Source organism: Aulonocara stuartgranti (genome assembly GCF_965226115.1).
Source record: "Aulonocara stuartgranti genome assembly, chromosome: 3".
Lineage (NCBI taxonomy): Eukaryota > Metazoa > Chordata > Actinopteri > Cichliformes > Cichlidae > Aulonocara > Aulonocara stuartgranti.
The window spans coordinates 9,035,121-9,060,899 of NC_138941.1; the positions used below are offsets into that span (position 1 = coordinate 9,035,121).

General features: G+C 42.9%; 2 protein-coding genes across 2 annotated transcripts in view; both read left to right on the plus strand.

The window, feature by feature from the left end:
- LOC309697225 (uncharacterized protein) overlaps positions 1-2,029 on the plus strand; it is a 33,322-nt gene extending 31,293 nt beyond the window's left edge. Inside the window, exon 8 of the mRNA XM_082518971.1 lies at positions 59-2,029. Within this exon, the coding sequence (XP_082375097.1) occupies positions 59-597 (539 nt within the window). The 3' untranslated portion in view covers positions 598-2,029. The remainder of the gene's footprint in view (positions 1-58) is intronic.
- Positions 1-25,779, plus strand: part of LOC309702207 (protein NLRC3-like) — a 131,156-nt gene that overhangs the window by 38,406 nt on the left and 66,971 nt on the right. The window lies entirely within an intron of this gene.

The window sequence follows — 25,779 nt, forward strand, 5'->3', positions numbered from 1 at the left end:
CAATGAACAGATGATGGATCAATAACTGCAGCTGGATTGTGTTTGTTCTCTCCATCAGATTCCTGTCAACTCACAATCGACACAAACACAGTGAACACAAAGCTCCAACTGTCTGACAACAACAGGAAGGTGACACGTGTGAGGAAGGTTCAGTCATATCCTGATCATCCAGACAGATTTGATGTTTGTCATCAGCTGCTGTGTAGAAATGGTCTGACTGGTCGCTGTTACTGGGAGGTCGAGTGGAGAGGAAGAGTTGATATATCAGTGAGTTACAGAAGCATCAGAAGGAAAGGAGACAGTTATGACTGTTTGTTTGGAGACAATGATCAGTCCTGGAGTCTCTTCTGCTCTGATGATGGTCCTGATTATGTCTGTCACAATAACAGCTACACACCCATCTCCTCCTCCTCCTCCTCCTCCTCCTCTGTCTCTCACAGAGCAGCAGTGTATGTGGACTGTCCTGCTGGCACTCTGTCCTTCTACAGAGTCTCCTCTGACACTCTGATCCACCTCCACACCTTCAACACCACATTCACTCAAACTCTTTATCCTGGGTTTAGGTTCTATCTTGGTTCCTCAGTGTCCCTGTGCTGAGTGGAGTGTAAAGAGTGTCTCCTGTTACAGAAACACTCTGACTGTTGAACAGATAGTTCAGTCTGTACATGTCTGTCTCTTTCACTCACAAACACGTTTTCAGATTCATGGATTCAATCAGTTGATGTTTGAAACTCTTCTAAATGATTCCTTGTAAACTTCTTCAGTCACAAACAAACAGGAAGTGATGTCACATGTGTTCCTGTCCACACAGCAGAATGAGTCTATTGCTGACAGTGATGTACAAACAGAGTGAGCATTTCTGAGGCCCAAAATAAACTGAGTAGTTCACTGAATGAACAATGGACTGTGAGCTCAGTTCCTTCATCATTAGTATGGATTATATATGTATATGTATTATATTAGTATCATATATATCAGGTGCTGCTGCTTTCAGTCATTGTGCAAATGTGCTGTTTGTAAGCTTGTAAAGCTGCAGTCAGCTGAGACTGAAGAAGTCACCTGATCAGTGAGCAAACGTTTCTGAAAACGTCCAGATGAACAGAATCAACCTTTTGGGATCAGCCAGCAATGCAGCATCATTGTTGTTCAGCTTCAGAGGTTTGCAGGAATGAACTGATGACCAGAAACAGCTGCAAAGTCCAAGAAAATACCAGCTGGAGTTCAGCTGCATTTGAAGAAGTCAAAGAAAAGTAAGGATGGCAAAGGGCGACGTTTTCTTCCAAAGAGCTGCAAACATGGTCGACGCCTCATTAGAAGAATCATCTGGACATTTGTGAGGAACTCTAACCAAGAAAGCAACGTCACACAGATCCAACAGACAGTTTCCATGACTGCAAGTGTTGAGTGGAAAAATGCTACATTGCATTATTGCATCCTCTCACCACAGGAGGCGCTGTTGGCACCACTGATTGCTGATCAGCTGTTCTCTGATGATCTGATTGATACTGTGAATAACGGGACTCACTGAACTCTGTGACACAGTGAAGATTACAGAGTTTAACTTCACCCTTTAAGACTGACCACAGAACCAAGTCCGCCAGAGCTTTTGTTATATTTTTACATGCTGTGGAGCCATTTGTGGGAGCATTTCAAGTTGCTATACATCAATACAACTGTTATAGCCCTAATTTTAATAATATGTCTGCATTAAGTCCATAGTAACTACATAAACTGCAAAAAAACCTCTGCTCATCCATCTCTGTGTGTATCAGGATACATTTGGTTCATAATACACAGAAAAATCAGAGTTATTACCTGTAATAAATGTGAAAGATTCCTGCAGTGATAACCAGGCAGGACTGAAACACATCCAAGCTGTCACCACGGTAACAGCACCGCCCATCCACAGGTGAGGGGAGGAGCAAAAAGAGGGACTTTGACCATTTTATACTAAAAACACTCAACTAATGTTTCTAATATGAAACAAATAAGCCCACATTAATGTGAGCGTTTATTAAATAATAATAATGATGATTTCCTCCTGATCTCATTTCCACAGCAGAGAAAACTGTGGTGTATATTGAGGTGGAGGGTGTGGTCTGTGGCTCAGGTGTAGAGTGAGGGTGGGGTGCACCACAGCAGCATGCTGGGACTGCTGAGGGTGGAGGAGGGAGTGATGATGACATCAGAGCTGCAGCACAGAGACCAGTGAACACACAGTCTGTTCATCTTTGCATAGATACAATATACAGCACAATATTGAATGACAGACACGCTGTGGGAGCTTCCACAGATACACTGACGTCAGCATCCAGAGTCCTCCTGCTGCTCCCCCCTCAGAGCCCCGTGATCAGCACCAACACATTCAGTTAGATGACAGAGTCCAGCTGCAGCTAGAATCAGCTCCCCTCTGTGAACAACAGCACAGCGTCAGTGTTTCACACTCAGTGAAAGGAGGAAACAGCAGAAGAACACCATGTGTGCTACGTTTCCCAGGACACACTACAAACTGCACAAATACAGAGCAGCACGTGGAAGGACCTGGAGCTGCATTTACAGAGCTGCAGACAGCGTGATGTCCTGTATGGACAGGTGGAAGGAACCAAGTCCTCAGCTGGAACACTCGTGTTTGTCCACAGACAGGAAACACAGCAGGAAACTTCCTGACAGAAGTGCAGCTCATGGATAACACACTTCCTGTCAGTCAGAATGAGGCTGCAGCCAAACACAGAAAGGTGTTTTTGTCCAGATGATCCCAGAGAAGAAACACGAGTGTTCACAGACATCAGAAGCTCAGAGAGGTGAAACATGAGGTTGGAGTCCTCGTCAGCATCCAGAAGAGCTGCTGTGAAACCCTGAGTACTCATGACAGACTCTGATGGCACAAACACATCATGATTCAAACAGAAAGACAAACATGGAGCTCCTGATCCTCCTGCATGAGAACAAGCTGACATGAGCGCTGTGTCTGAGAGTGTCTCCCTGTCACAGTGACAATAACACAGCTGCTGCTCACAGTCATTAAACTGACCTGAGGTCAGCTGTGCTCCTTACATATGAACCATGTGACCTCACATCAGTGCTGTGGATGACTGTAGTCATAGAAGAGTAGAGCTGTAGCAGGTGGTGTGAGGAGGAGGTGGTGTATTCTAGTTAACGCAGTACTGAAACACTCCAGCAGAGGGCGCTGTTAAGTCCTTATTGTAACACAGTTACTGTGTGCAGTTAGACTTCATACATAATCTGCACTTATTTCCATCAGACATGCTGTCAGTAAATGATTGGTTTCTATTGATTCTACTTCCTGTTGACTCGTTTGATGACAGTGAAACAATCACAGCTGATTGTGTGATGATGTAAACTGTCACTGTTACATTCAGTGTGTGTGACATAATGTTAGTGCAGGCTGATAACAGCCTGGTTCTGTTAGAAACACATGAACGTGTCCATAGATCAGTGTGTGTTTAACATGAGAGCTTCAGCCCTGCTGATGTGTTAAATAAAGACATGCAGGAAAACTGATGAGACTCTGAAATAACTCTTTATATTTATAATGTAACTCTGCATCAAAAGAACAACAAAGGATCCCAGACAGGTTTCTGTGAACAAAGACCATTCTGATGTTTCTGTGTTTCTAACACTTTGACATTATTAGTAAACAGACTGCAGTGAGCAGCATTTATAAAGAGCTTCTATATAAAGATATGACAGCTGTTTGACAAGTTTATCACTCTGTGTTTGGACCTGATCAGTCCAGCTGTTTACTTGAAACATGTTCATTTACCTGTTCTGTTATATTCATGTTCTTGTCTCTGTTGAAAACACATTTTAATGTCCCTCAGATTTTTCTCCCAGATGAATAAATATAAAAATGACACAAACTGACTGCAGCTACTTTTTGTCCTTTCTGTCAAAAACCTTCATGTGACTCATGAGAGACACGTTTCAGCTGTTTGTGACAGATCAGAGGCCAACAAGTCATTTATAACACTTTCCATCATTGTTTAAAGTTCTCAGTGTTTCTGTGTTGCTGCGTATAGGATCTCCCAGCATCATCACTGTGCTGTCCAATCATTGTGTGCCAGGTTACCCTTATAGTGCGATGTGTGTTTGCACAAAGAGAAGCATGTGTGTCAAATATAAATAAGCACAGAACAGAAACAGCTGCTCGTTTCTTCTGTTTAGAGTCAAGTTAGTGTTTTGTGTCTTTGTTTGAGGCCTGATGTCGAGCAGAGGTGTGTGTAACTGCACTGCTCTGTTATATGTGTGGAGTGTGTGCTTCTCTTCAGCATCATCTTTGTCACTGCTGATTCCTTTGTGTCATCATGTGTTGAGAAGAGAGAACAGTTATAACGGAGGAGCAAAAGGAAGCCCTGAAATCTGCATCAACAAGGAAGTGTTGGCTCACCAGTGATCCCAGCAGAGCCACTGGTTTGGCTCCAGTTGTTCTAGATTCAATGATGTTGTTGCTACAGATACATGTCAGCATCTTTATTGAATTTAATATGAAGCAGAAATGGTGTCATTAGGAGAAGAAGAGGAGAACAAGTCCGGCGAGGAGGCAGCAGCTCTTAAAGATGAAACAGCAGCTCAGCCCTGAGCTCAGAGAGCTGCACATGAAAAAGCTCCTCAAGCAGATCCTGTCAGAGGTTTGTCATCAACAGGAGGAACTGTTCACATCATAGGATGAAGATGCTGTCAGCTGGATGAAGAAGGTTATTTAATGCAAACGTTCACACTGAAGTCAAATTGTTGTCGTGTTGAACAGATTCATGTACTGATCGTCTCCAGAATGTTAGAAGAGCTTCAATGAATCATTAGAAACAACTTACAGCTGCACAGCTGTGTCAAACACATCTGTGTGTCATTGTGGGATTGTTGTGTTTCTACATGTGACACACGTCTAAAACATGCACACAATCTGAACACAAACAGGGACTCATGTGTTCCCACAGCCAGATGCTGAGAGCCATTTCCTTGTAGTCCTGTGTCTACATACATGAACCATTAGATGTTATTGGAATGATTGTCAGCTCTGATAGTTTCATGTGTGTTTAGCTGGACGCTGTTTGATCCTCGACATGTTTAAAGGTGTCCAGTCCTGAGACACTGGGGCTGGAAACAGCTGTGATGTCATTGGACTGTCACACAGACAGAAGTGCATGAAGTGAGCAGCCGAGGAGCCGCTGATGTTTTGGATTCAACAGCATTTGAAAGGTCGACACAGACACATTTGCACACAGAAAGCTGAATCTGTCATATGCCACAGTGAACTCACTGTTCAGTGTTTTTCAGGAAGCTTCTTAACTGCCTCTGCTGCCAAACAAGCAGCTGATGTCCTTGAGAAGAAGCTGAAGAAGTCTTCAACAACAAATACAGGAAGTGGACTTTCAAATACTAGATTCACTTTAGACTCACAGAGAAATGACTCAACCAGCTGTGTTTGACTCTATGAAAGGTCAGTGTGTGTCTGCACACAGACTGTTGTGTTGGACTGTTATTCAGTTGTCTGCTGAATGTTTTCAAATGTCTGCATCTCAGCTGTGATGAGGCTGGGGGTCATGGGAGGCCACCGTAGCAGCCTCTTCAACATCATGACATCATCATAAATGCTGCTGGACTGTCTGATGGGCTGACGGTGAAAAAGCCGTCGGGAAGGAAACAGAAGACGTTTCAGAGGCTGCAGCAGATTTCTTTGATTCGGGGCCTTTTTCAGCTTTATTGGACAGAGCAGTGAAGATAAGTGACAGCAAAGCAGAGAGAAAGGGGGCGTGGCCCGGGTCAAAGCCAGGCCAGCTGCTCTCCACCTCGTGGTCACCTGCTCATCCTAGTGAGCTCCACCAGCAGCCCTTTCACACACTTTACACTGTCAAACACTGTGTGTGGACCTCAGCTAACAACAGGCTACATTTAAGTCTGGACTACATGCTTTTATATTGTTTTTATTCCATCAGCAGCTCAACATCATGAGCAGCTTTGACATAAAGACATCAAACTCAAGCTGACTTTAAACTACTTTTAATACAGGGGCTCAAAAACAACAACATCTTTATTATATATCAGGACACAAAGTCATTTCATCTCAAAGGGAAACAGCTTTATTTGGAATAACCAGCACTATCAACTGGTTTGGGATCTCCACCAGTTTCATGTCTTTGCAGCTTCTCCAACAAAGTTCCTGTAAAATCAGCATGTTTGTCTTTATTGGTTTGATAGTGATTGATTATTCAGTCCCAATCTGCTGTCATCTAAAGAACAAAATGATGTTTCTATGAGTCACAAAGCTCCAGATGTTGTCGGCTTCACAAAGAAAACAAAGAACTTAAACACAAAGTGTTTGGAGCCAAAATGTTCCCAAGCTGCTCTTTTTGAAATGGCAGAGGTACAGTGGTGTCTAACAGCACACTGTGGAAGGCAAACATGTTATTGTTGGATGAAACTTCATGAATCCTTTGTAGATTTGAGCTGTTGGAGCCTTTCTTTTCTCTTCAGGTGTACAGATGCTGAGGAGGCAGGTGAAGCAGGTGGAGCTGTTGTGATGCTGGCAGAGGGTGTGTCTTAGTAACTCTGTGAGGCAGAACTGGATCCAACATTGTGGATGTGTTGATGTTGGAGCCATTAAGAGTCTCTGGCCACACTGTAGGATTTCCCTTTGATCCACTGTGGGGGCATTTTGGAGTCTGTCAGTGAAACTCTTCATGTTTGTGTTTGACTCCAGTTTATAGAAACAGAGAAATGTGTCATGCTTTTGTTCGGCCTCCACAAATACACACATTTGTTCATTGGTTGGACTTTTTGGAAGGAGACACATTGAAAACCATGGTAATAAGATCTTGTTGTTTCCTGTGGATCCGACACAGAGAGTGGACTTCAGACAGAAAGCGTGGAAGAGATTTTAGAGGCCGTGTGTGGCAACAGGAAGTTTCTGTGTGTTTGCTGATCTTACATGTGGAAAACAACACGTGATGTTTGTGAAGTTCTACAATGATCATTGTTCTCACAGCATTTTGAATGGGAACAGTTCAAACTGGGAGTAGTGGGAGTTATTTACTGATTGAAACAAGCTGAATGTTTCTGTGACGATGAAGATCAGCAGCTCAGCTGATCAATGAACTGACATCTATCAGTCGTTTCATGAGATGAAGTCATCAGCAGACATTTGTTCTGACTGTGTGATGAATGTCAGAACATCAGGGCTCTGCTTTAGTCACTGCTTGATGATCATTGGCTCATTGTTGAATCCAGGGCCCAGTCTGACCTCTGACCTTTGCTGCAGGTCTTCTGTGTTATCTCCACTTTCATGTCTGATCTTCTGCTGTATCGTCCAAAATAAACATCTGGATCATTTCCAACACTTCAGCAGATCTTTAGTTTGGGCAGTGCAGCACAGAATAACACATATTGTACTATACTGCCCACTTCCTGATCTTATTGGATCTGTGTGTGAGGTTGGTGAAGGAAACACATGTTTACTGAGTGAGTCGCTGCCATTAGGAACTAGTTTTTATATCACAGCCTGGAAATCACACAGGACCATTTCTGCAAGTGAAAAGTCGTCATTGGAGGAAAATCATTGTGTAGTTTGTGCGACTGAAGAATTGTCCCAACTACATGTGCTGCTGACCCTTGACCTTTTCTTTAGGTGCACAGAGGAGTCTGTGGGAACATCCAGAACTGAGGCATCTTGTGTACAAACGTGTTCAGACCAGATGTCAAATGATGTCAGATGTCATCCGTGAATGGATGCAACTGTGGATCGTTCCAATAAAATGAGGCAGTTTTGTAAGTACAAGCCCACTACAACCCATCATCAACATTTTAAATTACATTATACATCTTCACTGATATAAAGCACCACTATTTTAACCTGATTCACTTTTTCCACCCTAACAGTTCATTCCTCAAATCAAACAAGATATTTGACCCTAAAAAAATGCATCAACAAATAATTTTGTAATAAAATATTTATTCTTCAACTTTTACAAGTGAAATCAAACAAGTGTGTTTAAGAGTGAAACCAGAGTGGAAGCTGCTCATATAGAGTCCAACCCAGGCTAAAGTAAGCTGAGTAGAGCAGCACCATCAAAGTGTCGGCTCTCTGAACACGGTGCAAGATCGCCATCTGCAGGACAAAACTAGTTTTTCTCGCCCTCCTCGTCAACATCAAGATGATGTCATCGTACAGCAACTGATTCCCTGTCCGTCTGGAACAAAGCATTTACATTAAAAAGACATTTACAGAAAATACAAACACCAACAACACATCTCATCATCACATGATATTTTATTATTTATTATATTATATATTTTTATTGTACCATCAACATCAACAAACACCAGCATATTTTCTTTGAGATTGAGTAGAGTGAACCTTTCCCTTGGTTCACTTCCTGCTCGCAGCATCAGCTGACCTCTGACTTCCTGGTTAAGGTCTCTCAGCGTTGACTGGAATATCAAATCGGACTCACACCATGTTCTTGTAATGTGGTCATGTCTGTCAGCTGTTTGAAGAGCATCTCTGGCCTAAACACAATAGGAAGAACAACAACACGGCTAAAAAACAACACATTTCCATATTAGATGAAGGGCACCGTAACTGGAAATGGTAACATTCATCTGATGCTGCTTTGGATTTATCTTCTGTTTTAGATCAACTTTGATCACTTCGAGCCATCTTAAGTCCGTTTGTTCTAACTTCTCACTAACGTCTCGTATGATTTCAGATCCCTGCTGTTCCCCAGCTGCCCTGTAGGTGGTCTCAGTGTGTCTCACACCATTTACAGATGATTACAGGTCGTTTACAGTTCAAACAGGTCCAACATAAGAAATATGCAGAAAATATCCTGCTATAACAGTTTGGGTCAAAGTGCAGATGTTCCAGATGTTCTGAGTCTGTCTGTGTTTCATGTTAACATGTAGATGTTGGACCAAAGTGAAGCTTTTTGATGTGACAGCAGGAATGTGAAGTGTAACTCTGAGCTGTAGGAAATGAAACTAAACGCACTTTTTCTCCTTTATTTATAGGAAAGTGTAGGAGAGCAACAGATGAACAAGCGTTACTGTAACAGGAAACATCAGAGGACCTGTATGTTCATCATCATCACTGTTTCCTTGTTCTGTCACAAACACACAACACTTCCTGCTCTCTCTCTGATGGATCTGATTGGCTGTTTCATTCACAGGAGGTCAGGGCGTCACACAAACAGCTTTAACTGCACAACGACACACTTTAAATCATCTGCAGACAAACCTGTGTGTTTGATTTATGAAGAAATAATAAAGACGTGTGTACAGCTGTCCATGAAGCAGCTTCTCACACAAACTCTGACACTTCAGCCACTTTAATTCCTGCAAATCTGCGTAATAAAGAGCTGTGACTGCTATGAGCTGCTGATGATGACTGCATGAAGCTCTCAGCTGAAGCTTCTTTCATTTATTTTAATGTTAATGTCGCCTTTTTAAGTCTGTGTGAGGATTTTAATGACACACATTAAAGGAGCTTCTTTGATTAGAACCAAATTCATGTTGATTTTCAGCCTGAAATGATAAAAACTTTAATAATTCTGTTTATAATCATCAACCTGGAGACTAATGAAAAGTATAATCGTGAAAGAAAACCTTTATTATTTGAGTAATGCCTGAATCTGCTCAGAGACGGAGACAACACAGAGGTGTTGATGACAGTTTGACATTAACTGAATTAAAAACTAGGGCTGTCAAATGATTAAAATTTTTAATCAGATTAATCACAGCCTAAAAATTAATTAATCATGATTAATTGCAACTCGAAATATGACCAAAATGTGTGCAAACACACGGACAGATAGCGGATTTTTACACACTTGTTAGTGTTATTTAATGCTAAGACCACGCTGAGTGGCCTGCGTTCACTCAGCGTGGTCTGACGTAGGCTGGGTGTTGTGCTGGAAGCGAATTAATCACAGCCTAAAAATTGATTAATCGCAACTCGAAATATATGTGTATATGTGTATATATGTGTAAAAATCGGGACAGATAGTGGTTTTTAACACACTTGTTTGTTTTATTTATTATTAATTGTGAGTACAAACAGTACAAGCAGAACAGGGCTTCAAATAATTGTGAGGGATTTTTACTGAATGTTTTCCACCCGTTTAAATCTAGCACATTGTTTTATCCATATACATCTTCAAGTTCACAGAACATAGGCCTAATTCAACAGGCAAAATAGAAAAAATCTCCAATCATCCTTTTGGGTAAGGTAGATTAGTGCAAAAAAATATGAACAACAGTGAAAAGTATTGTTTAAATCACATTCAACCATAGAACAAGCTCTAAACACACGGTCCTCTGGTCTACTCATCCTTCAGCCAGTTGCTGAGACAAACCAACTTGTCCACGTTCTCTGAGTGCAGAGCAGACCTCTTCTTGTTCACAATGTGCCCTGCTACAGAGAACAGCCTCTCACAGGGCACTGTGGAGGCAGGAGTGGCCAGGTATCTGCGAGCAAGGCGGGCCAGCTGGCTGTGGGCTCCTGCATGAGCTGCCCACCACTGTAAGGGACAGTCCTCTAAGGCAGTGCAGGGCTCTGCTCTGTAGCGCTGTATGGCTCTGTCCTGCTGTACCTCCTCCTCTGACTCAGAGTCAGAGTCCATCTGCAGCAGGCTCAGCCTCTTCTTGGCTGGACCTTCTTCTGCAGTGTGTGATCTTCTAGGAGAGTCTTCATGCAGCATGCCTGCCAGTGTGATCCACACTGCTTCTCTGTCAGTCTTGGGCACACTGCGTAGGTCTTTAAAACGTGGGTCCAGTGCAGTTGCGATCTGGAGCCATGCATAGTTGGTATGTTCCTGGCGGGAAGCAAGGTCTTCCTTAAACTTCTCTTTAAACCTCACCACATATGCAGGGTCCTCATCAGTTACTTCCATGACACGGCGCAGGTGGCAGAAGGCTGGTAGAACTACAGAGCAGGAGACGTAGGCCTCTCCTCCCAGCAGTTCATTCACATATCTGCAGTGGAATACACACACACACACACACACACACACACACACACACACACGCACGCACACACACACACACACACACACAGATAAGACAGCAAATTAAAAAAAGCTTTTTATTACTAGGTATTAAGACATTTTCATAATAACAAAACTGATTTAAGATGTATGTTTGATACATTTAATCTAAACCTACAATTATGGTCACAATGACAGGCTCACCTGCAGGGCTCTAGAAGTGTCTCCAGTCTCTGAAGTTTGTCCCACTCTGGAGGCGTCAGTTTGGTTGCGGATCAAGCGCTTCACCATCTCCAGCGTGGAGTTCCAGCGTGTAGGCACGTCCTGGGCCAACGGCTCCTGCTTGCGCCCCAGTGACACCTGCTCTGCGTTCAGCTCTGCTGTGTTTGCTGGGCTGTGCTTAAAATGGCCAACAATTTTGCGGCATTTGGCCAGCGCAGTGACAAAGCCACTGTCTGCGAGACTCACTGTGATGCATCTCTGTAGAATGTGCGCGGTACACGGCATGTGATTGAATGGCATGATGCGAGCCGCAGCGATCATATTGCGCGCACTGTCCGTGCCTACTGTTGTCACCTTCTCCTCAATTCTCCACCTGCGAGCAACAGTCTGGAACTGCTCTGCACAAGCCTCCGCAAAGTGCCGCTCTTCCGTTTTCATTATAGTCAGCGCAAAGGATGTCAGACCCCAGGCTTCAGTGATTAAATGCGCAGTAACTCCCAGGTAATTGTTATTACTCAATGATGTCCAGTGGTCTCCTGTCAGAGCCACGCATTCTGTGTGAACTAAAGCCTCTTCTTTTTTCTTTTTCTCCGTTTCATACAGTTCGTGGATTCGAATTGTTATTGTGCTTCTCGCTGGGGGCTTGTAGGACGCGTCCTGAGATGCAACCTTTAAAACATCCGCAAAGCCCTTGTCCTCCACAATGCTTAGTGGTCTACAGTCCTTTGCTATCCATTTGGCTATATTGTCGGTCAGTTTGTCCAAAGAAGACTTACCGAGTGGCCTGCGTTCACTAAGAGTGGTCTGACGCAGGCCGGGTGAAGCTGCTGCCCCGACAAACGCGTGTTTGGCATTAAGGTGGTATTTTAAGGTAGAATTTGAACGGTGAAATTGAAACTCTTTACTACAGTGAGTGCAAATTACAACGCGTTTGTTTATTGTCCCATCTATGTTCTTCTTGTATTTGAATTCCCCATCCGGAAGGCCATCCTGTTCCTGCTTCTCCATTTTCAGTGGCGCGGTAAACAAATCGAGTGGAATTATGGGAGCGACTTTTTTTTTTTTTTTATCTGCGTGTTGCGCTAAATAGTTAAATATTCTAACGTAATTAATTCCAAAATTTAATTATCGCAATTAACGCATTAATTTCGACAGCTATATTAAAAACAAAGTGCTCTTATTGTGAAAATCTGCCTCCTACTTCTTTAAATCATTTTTATGTATTTTTTAACGTCACAGTGAAACATTGAGGCATTAATCTGACACAGTTTGATCAGCAGCTGTGTTTTCACTGACGTTTCACTTTGATTTGTTCAGACTGAGCAGAGAGGATTGGTTCTCTGTGTGCGCACTGCTGAGAAACACAAGCTCATTTCTGCTGTTTCATGAAAAGTGTTATGGAGGAACAAGAAGTTCAGCCTCTAAACTCTCAGCGTGAGGACTGAGTGAAGAGTTTCAGAGCAGAGAGTTTTGGCTCACAGCTTTTAGCGTCTACACAAAGAGACGATTACGCACTTGATCTGAGAACATCTCCACCTCCTACAAACAAACTCTCCTACGAGCAGCTGTCACAACCACAACAGGCAGAAGACTGGATTTCTTCAGGTCAGATTTCATGCAGTTTGCATAAATTGTGTGTCACAGACATTGTAGTTCACATTTGTGTGACTCGTTTAAATCTTCTCCTCCTGAAAGTGAAACTCTTACAAACACATCAGGCCACAACCTGCTGCAGGTTGTGCAGCAGGTTGTGGACATCGATTCATTAATGTTGAATTCTCTGCAGCTGCTCTGTTGCCATGTTGTTGCAGTACCGTATTTTCACGACCATAAGGCGCACTTAAAAGTCTTAGATTTTCTTCAAAAAGTACGGCACGCCCTATAGCGCAGTGCGCCCTATGTGTTGTAAGGAGGACGTAGTAGAGAACACCATGAGAACGTTAAAGGGTGAAGTGTGGGCGTTGATCGTATATACCGGGACAATCGCACATACGTGTATAAAAGAACAGGTATGTGCGTTATGCAGGACATCGTTGTTTTAACAACCCTGAAAATGGCAAAGAGACACGCTTACGAAGCACAGTTTAAACTGAAGGCCATCAGCTACGCGGAGGAACATGGAAATCGAGCAGCGGCGAGAGAATTTAAGGTTAATTTAATGAATCGATGGTTCGCAAGTGGAGGAAGCTGGAAAACAAGCTCCGACAGGTCAAGAATACGCAGCTGAGTTTCCGCGGACATAAGGCGATTGATAGAGGCTTTTTATGAAATACAATATAATCAAGTGTGTTTTATTTTCTAGTGTTCATATATTTTCACATAACCAAGCCTATTGTTAAACAAAACACAATGCATTCCTTACTTCAGTGTTTGAGATGTTTGACAAGACAGGATATACATGCATTCTTTACTTCAGTGTCTGTGATGTCAGATAAGCATGAATACTGCTGTGTCGTTATTTTTCAGTTTGTGTGCAGAGGTTAGATAGCTAAGACAATGCCTGAGCTCTCCCCTTTCCGTTAAAAGAGGAAGTGCTATGTAATCCATTTTGAACTATAAATAAAGCAAGCAGCCTGTACTCGTTGTGTCTGTCTTCTCAGAGGCATTCACCCGTGTACACGTTCTTAAACTCTGAGTCGGTCTGCAGTGTCTTATTTCTCTTACTTGTGAACAGATGTCTAAACCCCTGACATTTAATTGGTCCTTCGTAGCCGGATAACTAACTGTTATTTTTAACGTCTAGTTGTCCACAGACGGTTTTCATCGGATTCTGACGTCGTGTTGCCTGCGCTGGAAAAAATCTGTGCACAGTAAAAAGGAAAATCCGGGAGCGTGAATTCGATCTCTGGTCAGCGAGGCCCCACGACGCCAGGACCAGATGTGCCGGATCCAAAACGCAGCGCCACAGTAAGGTGAATATGAAACACTGCATTCCATCTAGCGCTAAAATACGTTGATATTGAGATTTTCCTTTAAAATAGTGTGTAAACCTGGTTAGCGCCGACAGATCTCAATCCAGAAGGGATTTAAGAGACAACAGGCAAGAGCGAAATTCTAGAAATCGCTATTAAAAGTTCCGGTTGCTTTGGGAAAGCAGCTGTAACGGAACGAGTTCCGGTCGCTCTGGGAGTGGCTGCAACGGAACAGTTAGAAGGTTGCACAATAAAAATACGGAAAGTCTCAATAAAAATTATAAAAGCGCGCTCTGTTTGTGTTAACAAAGAGAAGTGAGTTGTCATTTACGACCCAATACGCGGTCGAACCCTTCTCAAGCTGTTTTCCTGTGTACACTCACGAACTGGCTGGAGTGGGAAACTAAGGTTGTGCGTCATCACGTAAAATCAATAACCGCTTTCTCAAATAGTGAGAAAGTAGAAGGCTGTTATTGATCACCTGCCCGCTCCTTTGTGCCAGAGAAGGTGTCACAGTTCTGACGTAATTAGTTTAAAATGGGTAACTCTAAAACTAAAGTAAAATTAACAGCAGATGAAGAGTGGTTAGAAAAAAACTGTTCAAATGCAGGAATAGTCAGTGCAAAAAGGTGGAGAAATACAAAATAAAATATATTGTCCAGCTTGGCAAGGCAAATGCACCCCTGATTTAATAAATGCTTTAAAAACCGCTTTGCAAAAAGAGCTATATGTGGAAAAAAGTCAGAAGAAAAAAGCAAAACGTCTAGCAGAATGGCATCTTTTCAAAGTGATGATGACAGACGTAGAAGACGTGGAGAGGAAGGAAGTGAAACAGATGAAGCGGAAGTTTACAATATAGAACAACTGCTGCTAGGGTCAGAAGCCAAACCAACAGTTGTAGTATATGTGAAAGGTGTGCCGTTAAAAAAAAATGTTTTGAGACACAGGAGCTTGTAAAACTGTTTTAACTGTAGAAGTCCCAAATGTAACATTTTCAAAAAACACTATAATTGTGAAATCAGCCTCAGGACATGTGACAAAACAGCATCTAACCGATCCCCTTTTTATGTCACATAGAGATAGTGGCCGTGGCTGCAAAAATCAGTGCATTTATGACCCATCATGCCCAGATTGTATGAAATAAATAAAAGGAAATCATTCATATGAAGACCTTTTCTTTTTTTTTTTTTTTTTTTTAAATGACATCAGAAACAGCAGTATGCGACATTACGTGATGGCAGAGCTTCCGTTCATCCTTTGTCATTTTTTTTTTTTTTTTTTTTTTTTAATAAATAGGACAGGGGGAATGAATGAGAGAAAGAGGGGGAGAGAAAGAAAGAAAACCAAAGGGGAGAAGAGACGGTGAGAAGGGGGGGGAAGAGAGAGAGAAAAAAAAAAAAAAGAACTCCTGGGTCACCTGTATGGAGAAAAAAAAAACAAACAAACAAAAAAAACAAACAGAGGAGACAGCAAACAACAAAGAGCAACATAATAATAGAGAAAACAAAGCACCATCACAATAAACTAGCTAGTCATAGATATCAATATTTACTAAATAATAAACGATATTGTGCAGCACGCAAGATAGACAGCGCACAGTGTGCTTTGAGGCAGCAGCCAAGAAAGCTGTAGTCCGCGTCTGTGAATACCCATGTGTGCATACCTGTGTGGATCAGCATGCTTGCATTCCAAAGGTTTCTCCATGTAATGATCTGCTAGGGAGTGTGGGGGGGCCACAGCCCCGTCCTCCAGGGTGTGAAGCAGGTATGGAGGAGATCAAAACTCCAGACATCCAGAGGCCCCCAGAACACAAGAGACCATGGAAGACCAACAGAGGGGCAGCCGCGCCACTGTCCCAGTAAGAGCTGAGGAGAGTCCCAGATGAGGGCTCGCCCAGCAGCCGCGGAGCAGAAGTCAGGGGGAGTTGCAGTGACGCGCCCGTGAGCTCCGCCGGCCCCCAGCTGTGCCTGAGTGACCGAGCCCTAGGCCGAGAGGCCGGGGGCACCCCACCTCCAAAGGGGCCCGAGCGAGCCCCAGGCCCCGACAAGCGGCCGCCAAGGAGTGAGCCGGTGTGTACCCGGACGCCCACCCCCAGACACAAAGAACCACCAACACACCGACACCTGAGGGAGTCCGCCACCGGCAGGGGAAGTGGTGGTGGGTGGAGATAGGCCTCCAAACCTTGGAGGGCCTGAGGTGTCCCCAGAGAGGTGGCGTCTGATACCCAACCTGACATATAGACACAGACATACAGGCACACACAGACACAAACATCCATTCCCACCCTCATGCTCTCATATGCACTCACTCCACACTCAACCAACGTGGAGACAGACATAAAGAAACGCTGTACACACAATCACACTCCCCAAGCGTACTCTACAAACCGGGTCTAGGTACCCTTGCCCCTGGAGGGGGGAATTGCACCCAGACCCAGGTGGTGTTACCCTTTTCCCTGCGGTGGGGAGAGGCAGACCACCCCGACTCCGCAGCAGCAGGGAGGCCCCACACCCCAGACCGCAGTCGGACGGCCAACTCCTCCTACTAGCCCTCCCGCTCCAGCAGGCCGCAGAGAATGGGGGTGGGAGAAGACTCCAAACCTCCCTCCACCCGCTCATTGTAGTGTTGATGCATATGTGTTCTAAGGTGCAATTAAAACCCAGGAGGGCATGGAGCTACCTGCCAAGGAGCAGCAGGTAAGCGCATAGTCCCTCCTGCTAGCCCTCAATGACTAAGTGTATTTAAAATTGAGAGGTGGGCAACGACGTCAGGGGTGAGGTATACACCCTGATGGTGATTTGGATGAAGACCTTTTCTAAAAAAAAAAAAAAGAGAGATGCATAAGGTAGATTAAGGCTGTATCATTGTACAGCCAAGGAAAGTGTGTGAAAAGATAAATGTTTCCATCCTGGAGGTGGGTGAGACTGCAGCTCATTCACGTCCTTGATGGATACAAAATAAAATATAATAATAAACTACTTGGTTCGACATGCAACAGAGAGAATGCATGTGACTGAAGGTTGGATCTGAGATGAGGCAAACAGAAGACCAGTCTAAAAGTGGGCACAAACCTGTTCAGAGATGAAGCAAATTGTACAGATTGGATGAACTATAAATTATCTGTTTGCTGAGTAAGATGATCCTAACTATTAAATTGTCTCAGTAGTAGTATAGTGATATACACTAGTAAAATATTGTAATATACTATTGTTACTATATAGAGAGAAAAAGATGATGATATTAATAATGATATAAAATTAATATTGACAAGAAGTATCCTAGTCAGTATGATGTGAGATGGACAATTGTTATGAAGTAGTCTGCACCAAGCTTAAGGTTTGCTCAAACTCAGTATAATGACATATGAGATGAAGAAAATAAAGGCAATATCTAAACCAATTAGGTGCATAGAGGCACTTAACCTGCTTGAAAACCTGTCATTTATCCTAGATAAATATTACTGAGATACAGAGCACATCTATAATAACAACTAATAAGCCAAACCCTGTAGATAATAACTAAACCTACAGGATTATGAAGCTGAATTAAATGTGTGGACACCGCTAAGTTGATGAGCATGTTACACATTTTCTTTTATTTTTTATTTATTGGTTTTTTAGAGCAGAGGCTGCATGCTATTAAAAGCCAACACATGCAGCTGTCTGTGAGCTCAGTTTCCCCTCACACTTCTGCTTTGTTTCTGGCAGCATTTTTCTTTGTCTTTTTGTGTCCTGACTCATGTATGTTTTTGTTTTTTGATTATTTTGTTGGTTTGGAAACAAATTTGTGCCGATACTTGAGGGATTGGGTGTGACGGGTACAAAATAATAAATAATAATAACACTATGAAAGTTGATAGTAGGGTGAGTGCAAGGCGGTGTGTGAAAAGAGGAAGTCTGAGAGAGAAGTGCGTGCGTAGGCAAACTGCAGAGTATGTGCGTCAAAAGAGGGTGTATTGTTTTTACATCAAGGTTTAGTAGAACTAAAGTAGAACGTCACAAACAAACAGATAAAAAAGTAAAATGAAGAGAAAAAATAACTGACAATTACATTAATGAATAGAAAACACACATACACAAAGTGCCATATGTGAAATTATTCTAGGAAAGAATCAGAAGTGGGATAGTTTAATATAAGATGCAATGAAGGAAGCAGCTTACACTCCTTTAATTTCCAGAGCCAGTGTGTTCCCTCCCCTGCCCACTTGGCCCCCGTATCAGGCGAGTATGGAAGGCTGGATAGCCCATGACGGGTAAGATCCCACCTCGAAACCCTGGGACAACCTAAGGCAGGCACAGTCACGATTACTCGGCCTCACTCAGTCCCTGTGAGCTCAGACTCACGGGTGAGATGAAGTGAAGAAGACGGGACCTCAAGGGTAAAGCCGCTGGGCTAAGGCGGAGGTGGAAAGTGGCAAGTGGAGCCCTAACTTCTGGCTGAGGACAAGGAATGCTGCTATTTAAGGTGGGAAATCAAAATTTGGGTTAGTAAATTTGGGAAGGAGAAAATTGACTGTTTAAAGGCAAAATTATGAAGGAGTCTGACACACTGGAAAAGCAACATATGCAAATTCACATACACAAACATAAAATACATTTGAGTTTGAAATTGAGGAACTCAAAGAAGCTATATGACAAAGTGAGTTATGAAAACAAAAAGTGATTAAAGTAGTTTTAAAAGAGTGACTTAGGAGTGCTCTGGGACTAAGTGATCAACAGTAGTGATCACTGTAGAAAGAAATAAAATAATTTAATGAGTTGGTAATGTTTAAACATATGTTTCTGTTGTTACAGCAACTCATTGAGAGATGACTCAGTATGCAAATTAGCTGAAGTGAGTGGTGACGGAGGAGCTTCCTGTGTGTGTGTGTGACTGAGGCTTTCAGAAGAGGAAGCATAGCAGACAAGAGAAGTGCAGAGTTGGGTAGGAAATTTATAGTTTAGTGATTATATGTTGTCGTAAAGGGGTTTTATGCTGAATTTAAGTATGTTAAAGGGGGTGATTTTTGTGTGCAAATTGTGTGGTTTTAATGAGACTTTCGGTGTATTGAGGGGGTGAAATTATGTGGTGGCAAAACTTGTGTGTTTAAGGTTGTTGTGGTGATGGGTTGATTCTGTCAGTAAGGTTTGGGTTGTTGTTGTTTTTGTTTTAATAGAGGGAGTTTTAGGAAACATGGACATGTCTAGGATTGGGCCCATTAGTTTGTAACAGTGCACTTAAAGGAAACCTGTCAGGTGATTTTGTTTTGTGTTTTGTGAGCTAATAATCAGCTCTATTTTTTCTCATTTCTGTTCTAAGCAGGCCTGCAACAGCGCTGACAAATTCTCGGGGAGAGCAAATAAAAGGGGGGCTTTCCAGATTACAATTGGCTGAGGAGAAAGCTACCTGTGGGGACTGATCAGGTCGTAAGTCCCTGTCCAAAATTGTAGGATTTTATGCGAGTCAATCCAGCCCAAAAGCATAAAGAAATATTTTCCTATGGAAAATAAAAAAAAATGAATGAGCTCATTTTGCTGAGGGTGGAGAATCTGATCGTGCGGGAAGCTCCACTATTAGCAAATATATGGTGTGACTGCATGTGAGTGAATGTGTGGCTGGGTGAGTGAGGATGCATAAATGTGGACAAACAATTGGCTTTTACCAGAGAAAATTTCTGTTTTGTTGACTGGGGTTAGATTATGGGATTATAGTATATTGTTGGGAGAATGCCAAATGTTAAAGGGGAAACATTTTTGATGTAACTCATGTTACCATTAATTGGAGGAACACATGACTGATAATTGTTCTGTTTCAAGTTTATTTTTATGACATAGATTGGATCATGAGTGGGAAAACTGAGCATTTTGAGTTTTGTATAGTATTGTGACACATTTCATGTGTCAAAATAAAAGGGGGAATTTAGGGTTTAATAATTTAATTGTTTAATAATTTAGGATCATTTTAGGACTTTTTTGGTTCTTATTATGCGTGATTATGTTTGGGGGTTTGTTGATCATTTGGATATGGTAAAACTGAAACTGTTATTTTTATGTTAAGGTTAAAGGATTAAAGAGGTTGTTTTCTTTTGGATCTTTTAGTAGAATAGGCGCTTATAATGATTTTCTGGTTAAAAAGGTGACTTAAGATTAGAGTAGAGGCACTTGCAGCAGCGACAATTCGTGTACAGGATGTTGATGATAGCGAGCAACCGGACGGGAAACCAGCGCTTAAAGAGTTTTAAAGGGATGAGTAACGTTGAAGAATATATATAAATACAAGTCAATAAGTTAAGAACATAATTAGGATCATGCTTTTGATTAAAGAGTCCCAAATAGGATAAGTTAGGGAGGTGCAGGAAAAGGTGTTTTGCTTCCTTTGCAGAAGATCCCGGCGAGGATCCTGGAGGCCCCGAGGCTTGATGAACCACATCAGACGAGACGCAAGAGGAGCACTAGAGACGTGCAACCTCACGACTCAATCTGGGGAACTGACGTACCAGACGAATTCAAACATGGACCAAAGGACAAAAAGTAATGCTTTCTCTATTCCCGTGGGCAGGAAATGCCAAAAACATGCTCAGGATAGAGACACTCGACTACCGTTTTGGACTGTTTCTGAATGCTTCAACAAAGATCAACAAGGCTCAGAATGAAGAAATCGATGCAGTGCGCATCACAATAATGCAACACCGAGTCGCATTGGACGTGATACTAGCCGAGAAAGGAGGCTTATGTGTGCTCTTCAACACGACTTGCTGCACATACATTCCTGATAATGTGCACTCCAACAATATGACTGACGCACTGGACGTGCTGCGACAACTGAGTCAAGCTCAACGACAGGACTACATCACTGGTGAAGAGGACTGGCTCACATGGCTTCTTAGTGGGTCATGGAAGACGTTGCTCATGAAAGGACTAGTACTCGTTGGAGTACTGCTCATACTCCTTTGCTTATTCTCAACATGCATATTGCCCTGTGTCCACAGAATGGTAAACAATATGTTCACCACAAAACTACTAGCATATGTCTCCCTACCCCAATACGAACCACAAGCAGAGATTGAACTTGAAGAAGATGAATTTTAACTGATGATCATGTATGTTTTCACCAAATGACATGCAAGTTGAAAATGTGACTAACAAGTGACTATGCATTGATTAAACCTGTGAGAAATATTAACAACAGGAGGGAATGATAGAGGATTTTTATGAAATACAATATAATCAAGTGTGTTTTATTTTCTAGTGTTCATATATTTTCACATAACCAAGCCTATTGTTAAACAAAACACAATGCATTCCTTACTTCAGTGTTTGAGATGTTTGACAAGACAGGATATACATGCATTCTTTACTTCAGTGTCTGTGATGTCAGATAAGCATGAATACTGCTGTGTCGTTATTTTTCAGTTTGTGTGCAGAGGTTAGATAGCTAAGACAATGCCTGAGCTCTCCCCTTTCCGTTAAAAGAGGAAGTGCTATGTAATCCATTTTGAACTATAAATAAAGCAAGCAGCCTGTACTCGTTGTGTCTGTCTTCTCAGAGGCATTCACCCGTGTACACGTTCTTAAACTCTGAGTCGGTCTGCAGTGTCTTATTTCTCTTACTTGTGAACAGATGTCTAAACCCCTGACAGCGATCATCGAGCAAAGAACGAGCGGGAGAAGCGTTTCGACGGTCACCATTCGGCTAAAAGCAGTTTCACTTTCACTTTTTATGAAACGGTGCCATTTTTCCATCCGGACCAGGACTACGGTAGCGCAGCAACTTCCAGCGGATTATAAGGAAAAGCTGGCCATCTTCCGCTCCTACTGCAGCAAACACATCGGCGACAAACACATCCAGCGATGGATGACCGATGGAGACCACAGTTTCACCAAGAGTGGAAGGCAGCGCCGGGAGAGTTACGCCACAATTTGCCAATGGATTGTAGATGCTTGGGCTAACATGTCTGCTGGCACTGTTGTTCGAGCTTTCGCAAAAGCCGGCATCATTTCTGAGGAGCCGCACGGCACGGAAAGTGACTCTGACGGTGAAGAAAGTGAACCTGGCATGTTTGATGGAGATTTAGCGCAGCTGTTCAATTCAGACACAGAGGATGAGGACTTCGATGGGTTTGATGATAAAAATGTGAGTACCAAACTTTGTTTTGCTCCTGCTTTAGTTTTAAATACGCACACTTGTATGCTTGTGTGTTGTTGATGATGACGATTACCGGCAATAGAAATGTGAGTAAGGTACCGAACTCAGGTTTGCTCCCGCTTTATTTTTAAATACTCATACGGTACTTGTATGCGCCCTATGGTCCAGTGCGCCTTATGTGTGTGTTAAATACAGTAAGGGCACACATAACTGAGACTGCGCCTTTTAGCACAGTGCGTCTTATGGTCGTGAAAATACGGTATATTAATAACTAACCTCGTGTTGTGGACAAATGATCTCAGTTGTTCTCGTATGGGCTCAAAATGTGGTCATAAATATTTTGTACTTGTAAAAAAGATTTGTGCGTGCGTAAAAAAGATTTGTGTGTGGACTTAGAAAAAAAAACCCTGCAAGTTACAAGTACGGATTTTGACCCTATTTTTCTTCCTTTCATCTGATTGGTCAATGTCATGTCAATCAACAATGTAACAATCCAATTAGAGAACAGATGGGTTTGGCTGTCGAGGGGCGCTTTTTTTTTAACTGCAGGTCTTTGCCTGCATACATGCACATATGTCCCTCTGTGGGGGGTCACTCCCACTAGGTTTATATCTGGGACTCTCCACCATTTGACCTTAGAACTGAAGAAGCTTCTCGGATGAGAGGTGAAACGTCTTCAAGTAACTTAAAGAAGTCCAGACGCTTTTCTTTGCAAGCTCCTTTGACATTTGACCACGAGCAATCTTTTCTGGTTTCTTTGTAGCCAGAAACCAGCTCTCTCCTCGGCTTCCTCCACTACACGCTTCCCCCACGCCAGTCTCCTCCGTCACTATAAAGGGGAGAGTCATGAGCTCCATCACCCTCACCTGTGCCGTCCAACGTCCCGCCACCAGCCTCCACTGCAGCAGGCCAGAGACCACACCCCTGCCACAATAAGTAAAAGTATATCCTTGCTGTACCCTTAATGCTAAATGTGCTAAATTAACCGCTGCCTTTGCCCCTTTGGGATTATTCTTATGTCACTGGGATGTTGACCTTTGACCTTCACATTAGAGAGATGGGCAGACATAATTAGTGTATGAATTTTAAAGTACCGTATTTTCACGACCATAAGGCGCACTTAAAAGTCTTAGATTTTCTTCAAAAAGTGCGGCGCGCCCTATAGCGCAGTGCGCCCTGTGTGTTGTAAGGAGGACGTAGTAGAGAACACCATGAGAACGTTAAAGGGTGAAGTGTGGGCGTTGATCGTATATACCGGGACAATCGCACATACCTGTATAAAAGAACAGGTATGTGCATTATGCAGAACATCGTTGTTTTAACAACCCTGAAAATGGCAAAGAGACACGCTTACGAAGCACAGTTTAAACTGAAGGCCATCAGCTACGCGGAGGAACATGGAAATCGAGCAGCGGCGAGAGAATTTAAGATTAACGAATCGATGGTTCGCAAATGGAGGAAGCTGGAAAACAAGCTCCGGCAGGTCAAGAAAACGCAGCTGAGTTTCCGCGGACATAAGGCGAGGTGGCTCGAGTTGGAGGAAAGACTCGAGCGGTGGATCATCGAGCAAAGAGCGAGCGGGAGAAGCGTTTCGACGGTCACCATTCGGCTAAAAGCAGTTTCACTAGCTGAAGAGATGAACATTGAACATTTCCAAGGAGGTCCGTCTTGGTGCTTTCGTTTTATGAAACGGTGCCATTTTTCCATCTGGACCAGGACTACGGTAGCGCAGCAACTTCCAGCGGATTACGGTATAAGGAAAAGCTGGCCATCTTCCGCTCCTACTGCAGCAAACACATCGGCGACAAAAACATCCAGCCCAGCCACATCACGAACATGGACGAGGTCCCGCTCACTTTTGACATCCCGGTGAGTCACACTGTGGAGAAGAAGGGGACCAGCACGGTAGCGATACGCACAACGGGGTATGAAAAGTCTTCTTTTACTGTTGTGCTTGGCTGCCATGCTAATGGACAGAAACTGCCGCCTATGGTGATTTTAAAGCGAAAGACTTTGCCTAAAGAGAAGTTTCCAGCAGAAATCATCATTAAGGCAAATGAAAAGGGCTGGATGGATGAGGAAATGATGAAAGACTGGCTGAGGGAGGTGTATGTAAGGAGACCAGGTGGTTTTTTCCACGCATCACCATCGCTGTTGATCTGTGACTCTATGTGTGCCCCATCTCACAGCCGATGTGAAAAAACTAGTGAAACAAATGAACTGTGAGCTTGCTGTCATTCCGGGAGGAGGCCTGACAAAGGAATTCCAACCGCTGGACATCGGTGTGAACCGCCCGTTCAAAGTAAGGCTGCGAGCGGCCTGGGAGCGATGGATGACCGATGGAGACCACAGTTTCACCAAGAGTGGAAGGCAGCGCCGGGCGAGTTACGCCACAATTTGCCAATGGATTGTAGATGCTTGGGCTAACATGTCTGCTGGCACTGTTGTTCGAGCTTTCGCAAAAGCTGGCATCGTTTCCGAGGAGCCGCACGGCACGGAAAGTGACTCTGACAGTGAAGAAAGTGAACCTGGCATGTTTGATGGAGATTTAGCGCAGCTGTTCAATTCAGACACAGAGGATGAGGACTTCGATGGGTTTGATTGATGATAAAAATGTGAGTACCAAACTCAGTTTTGCTCCTGCTTTATTTTTAAATATGCACACTTGTATGCTTGTGTGTTGTTGATGTGACGATTACCGGCAATAGAAATGTGAGTAAGGTACCGAATTCAGGTTTGCTCCCGCTTTATTTTTAAATACGCATACGGTACTTGTATGCGCCCTATAATCCAGTGCGCCTTATGTGTGTGTTAAATACAGTAAGGGCACACATAACTGAGACTGCGCCTTTTAGCACAGTGCGCCTTATGGTCGTGAAAATACGGTAACAGGTAATAAAGAGAGTGCAGCAAATGTAGTCAGGTTTATTACTCTGTATCACACATGAGTGCCCGAGGGAGGCGGGGCTGACTGGGGAGACACAGGAAACAGAGAGACAGGGCTGACTCGACATGAAACGATGAAACGTGGGACACGGGAACAGAAACTAAACACAGGCTGAAATGAACACTGAGGGAGGGAGAACTAAGATTACTGAGAGCCTGATAAATAAGAAGAACAAAAACCAAGAAAAACAAGAGTCAAAGAAAACCAAAAACACAAAGCATCGGGCCAGGACCCACTGCTGTGACATTTATATGTGATAAAAACATTAAAAACTGCTCAGATGTTGAAATCTTTCTACGTATACTTTAGGTTCAGCTCTCCAGCCTGGCATTTGGTTAAGCATGATTCAAACATTTGATTTTGTTTAACTGGTTTTAATTATAGTTACTTTTTGTGAACATTTGTTGCAGCATTTAAAAATACATCATTTATTTTCAAACTTTTATTTGATTTAGAGCATCATATTTGACCAACGTAAATGTTTTAATTTCATATAAAATAACTGAAACAGTGAACTAAATATCTGAAATCTTTCCTTCCTTAAAAGTTATAATCCTACTTAAGTTATAGTGCAAAC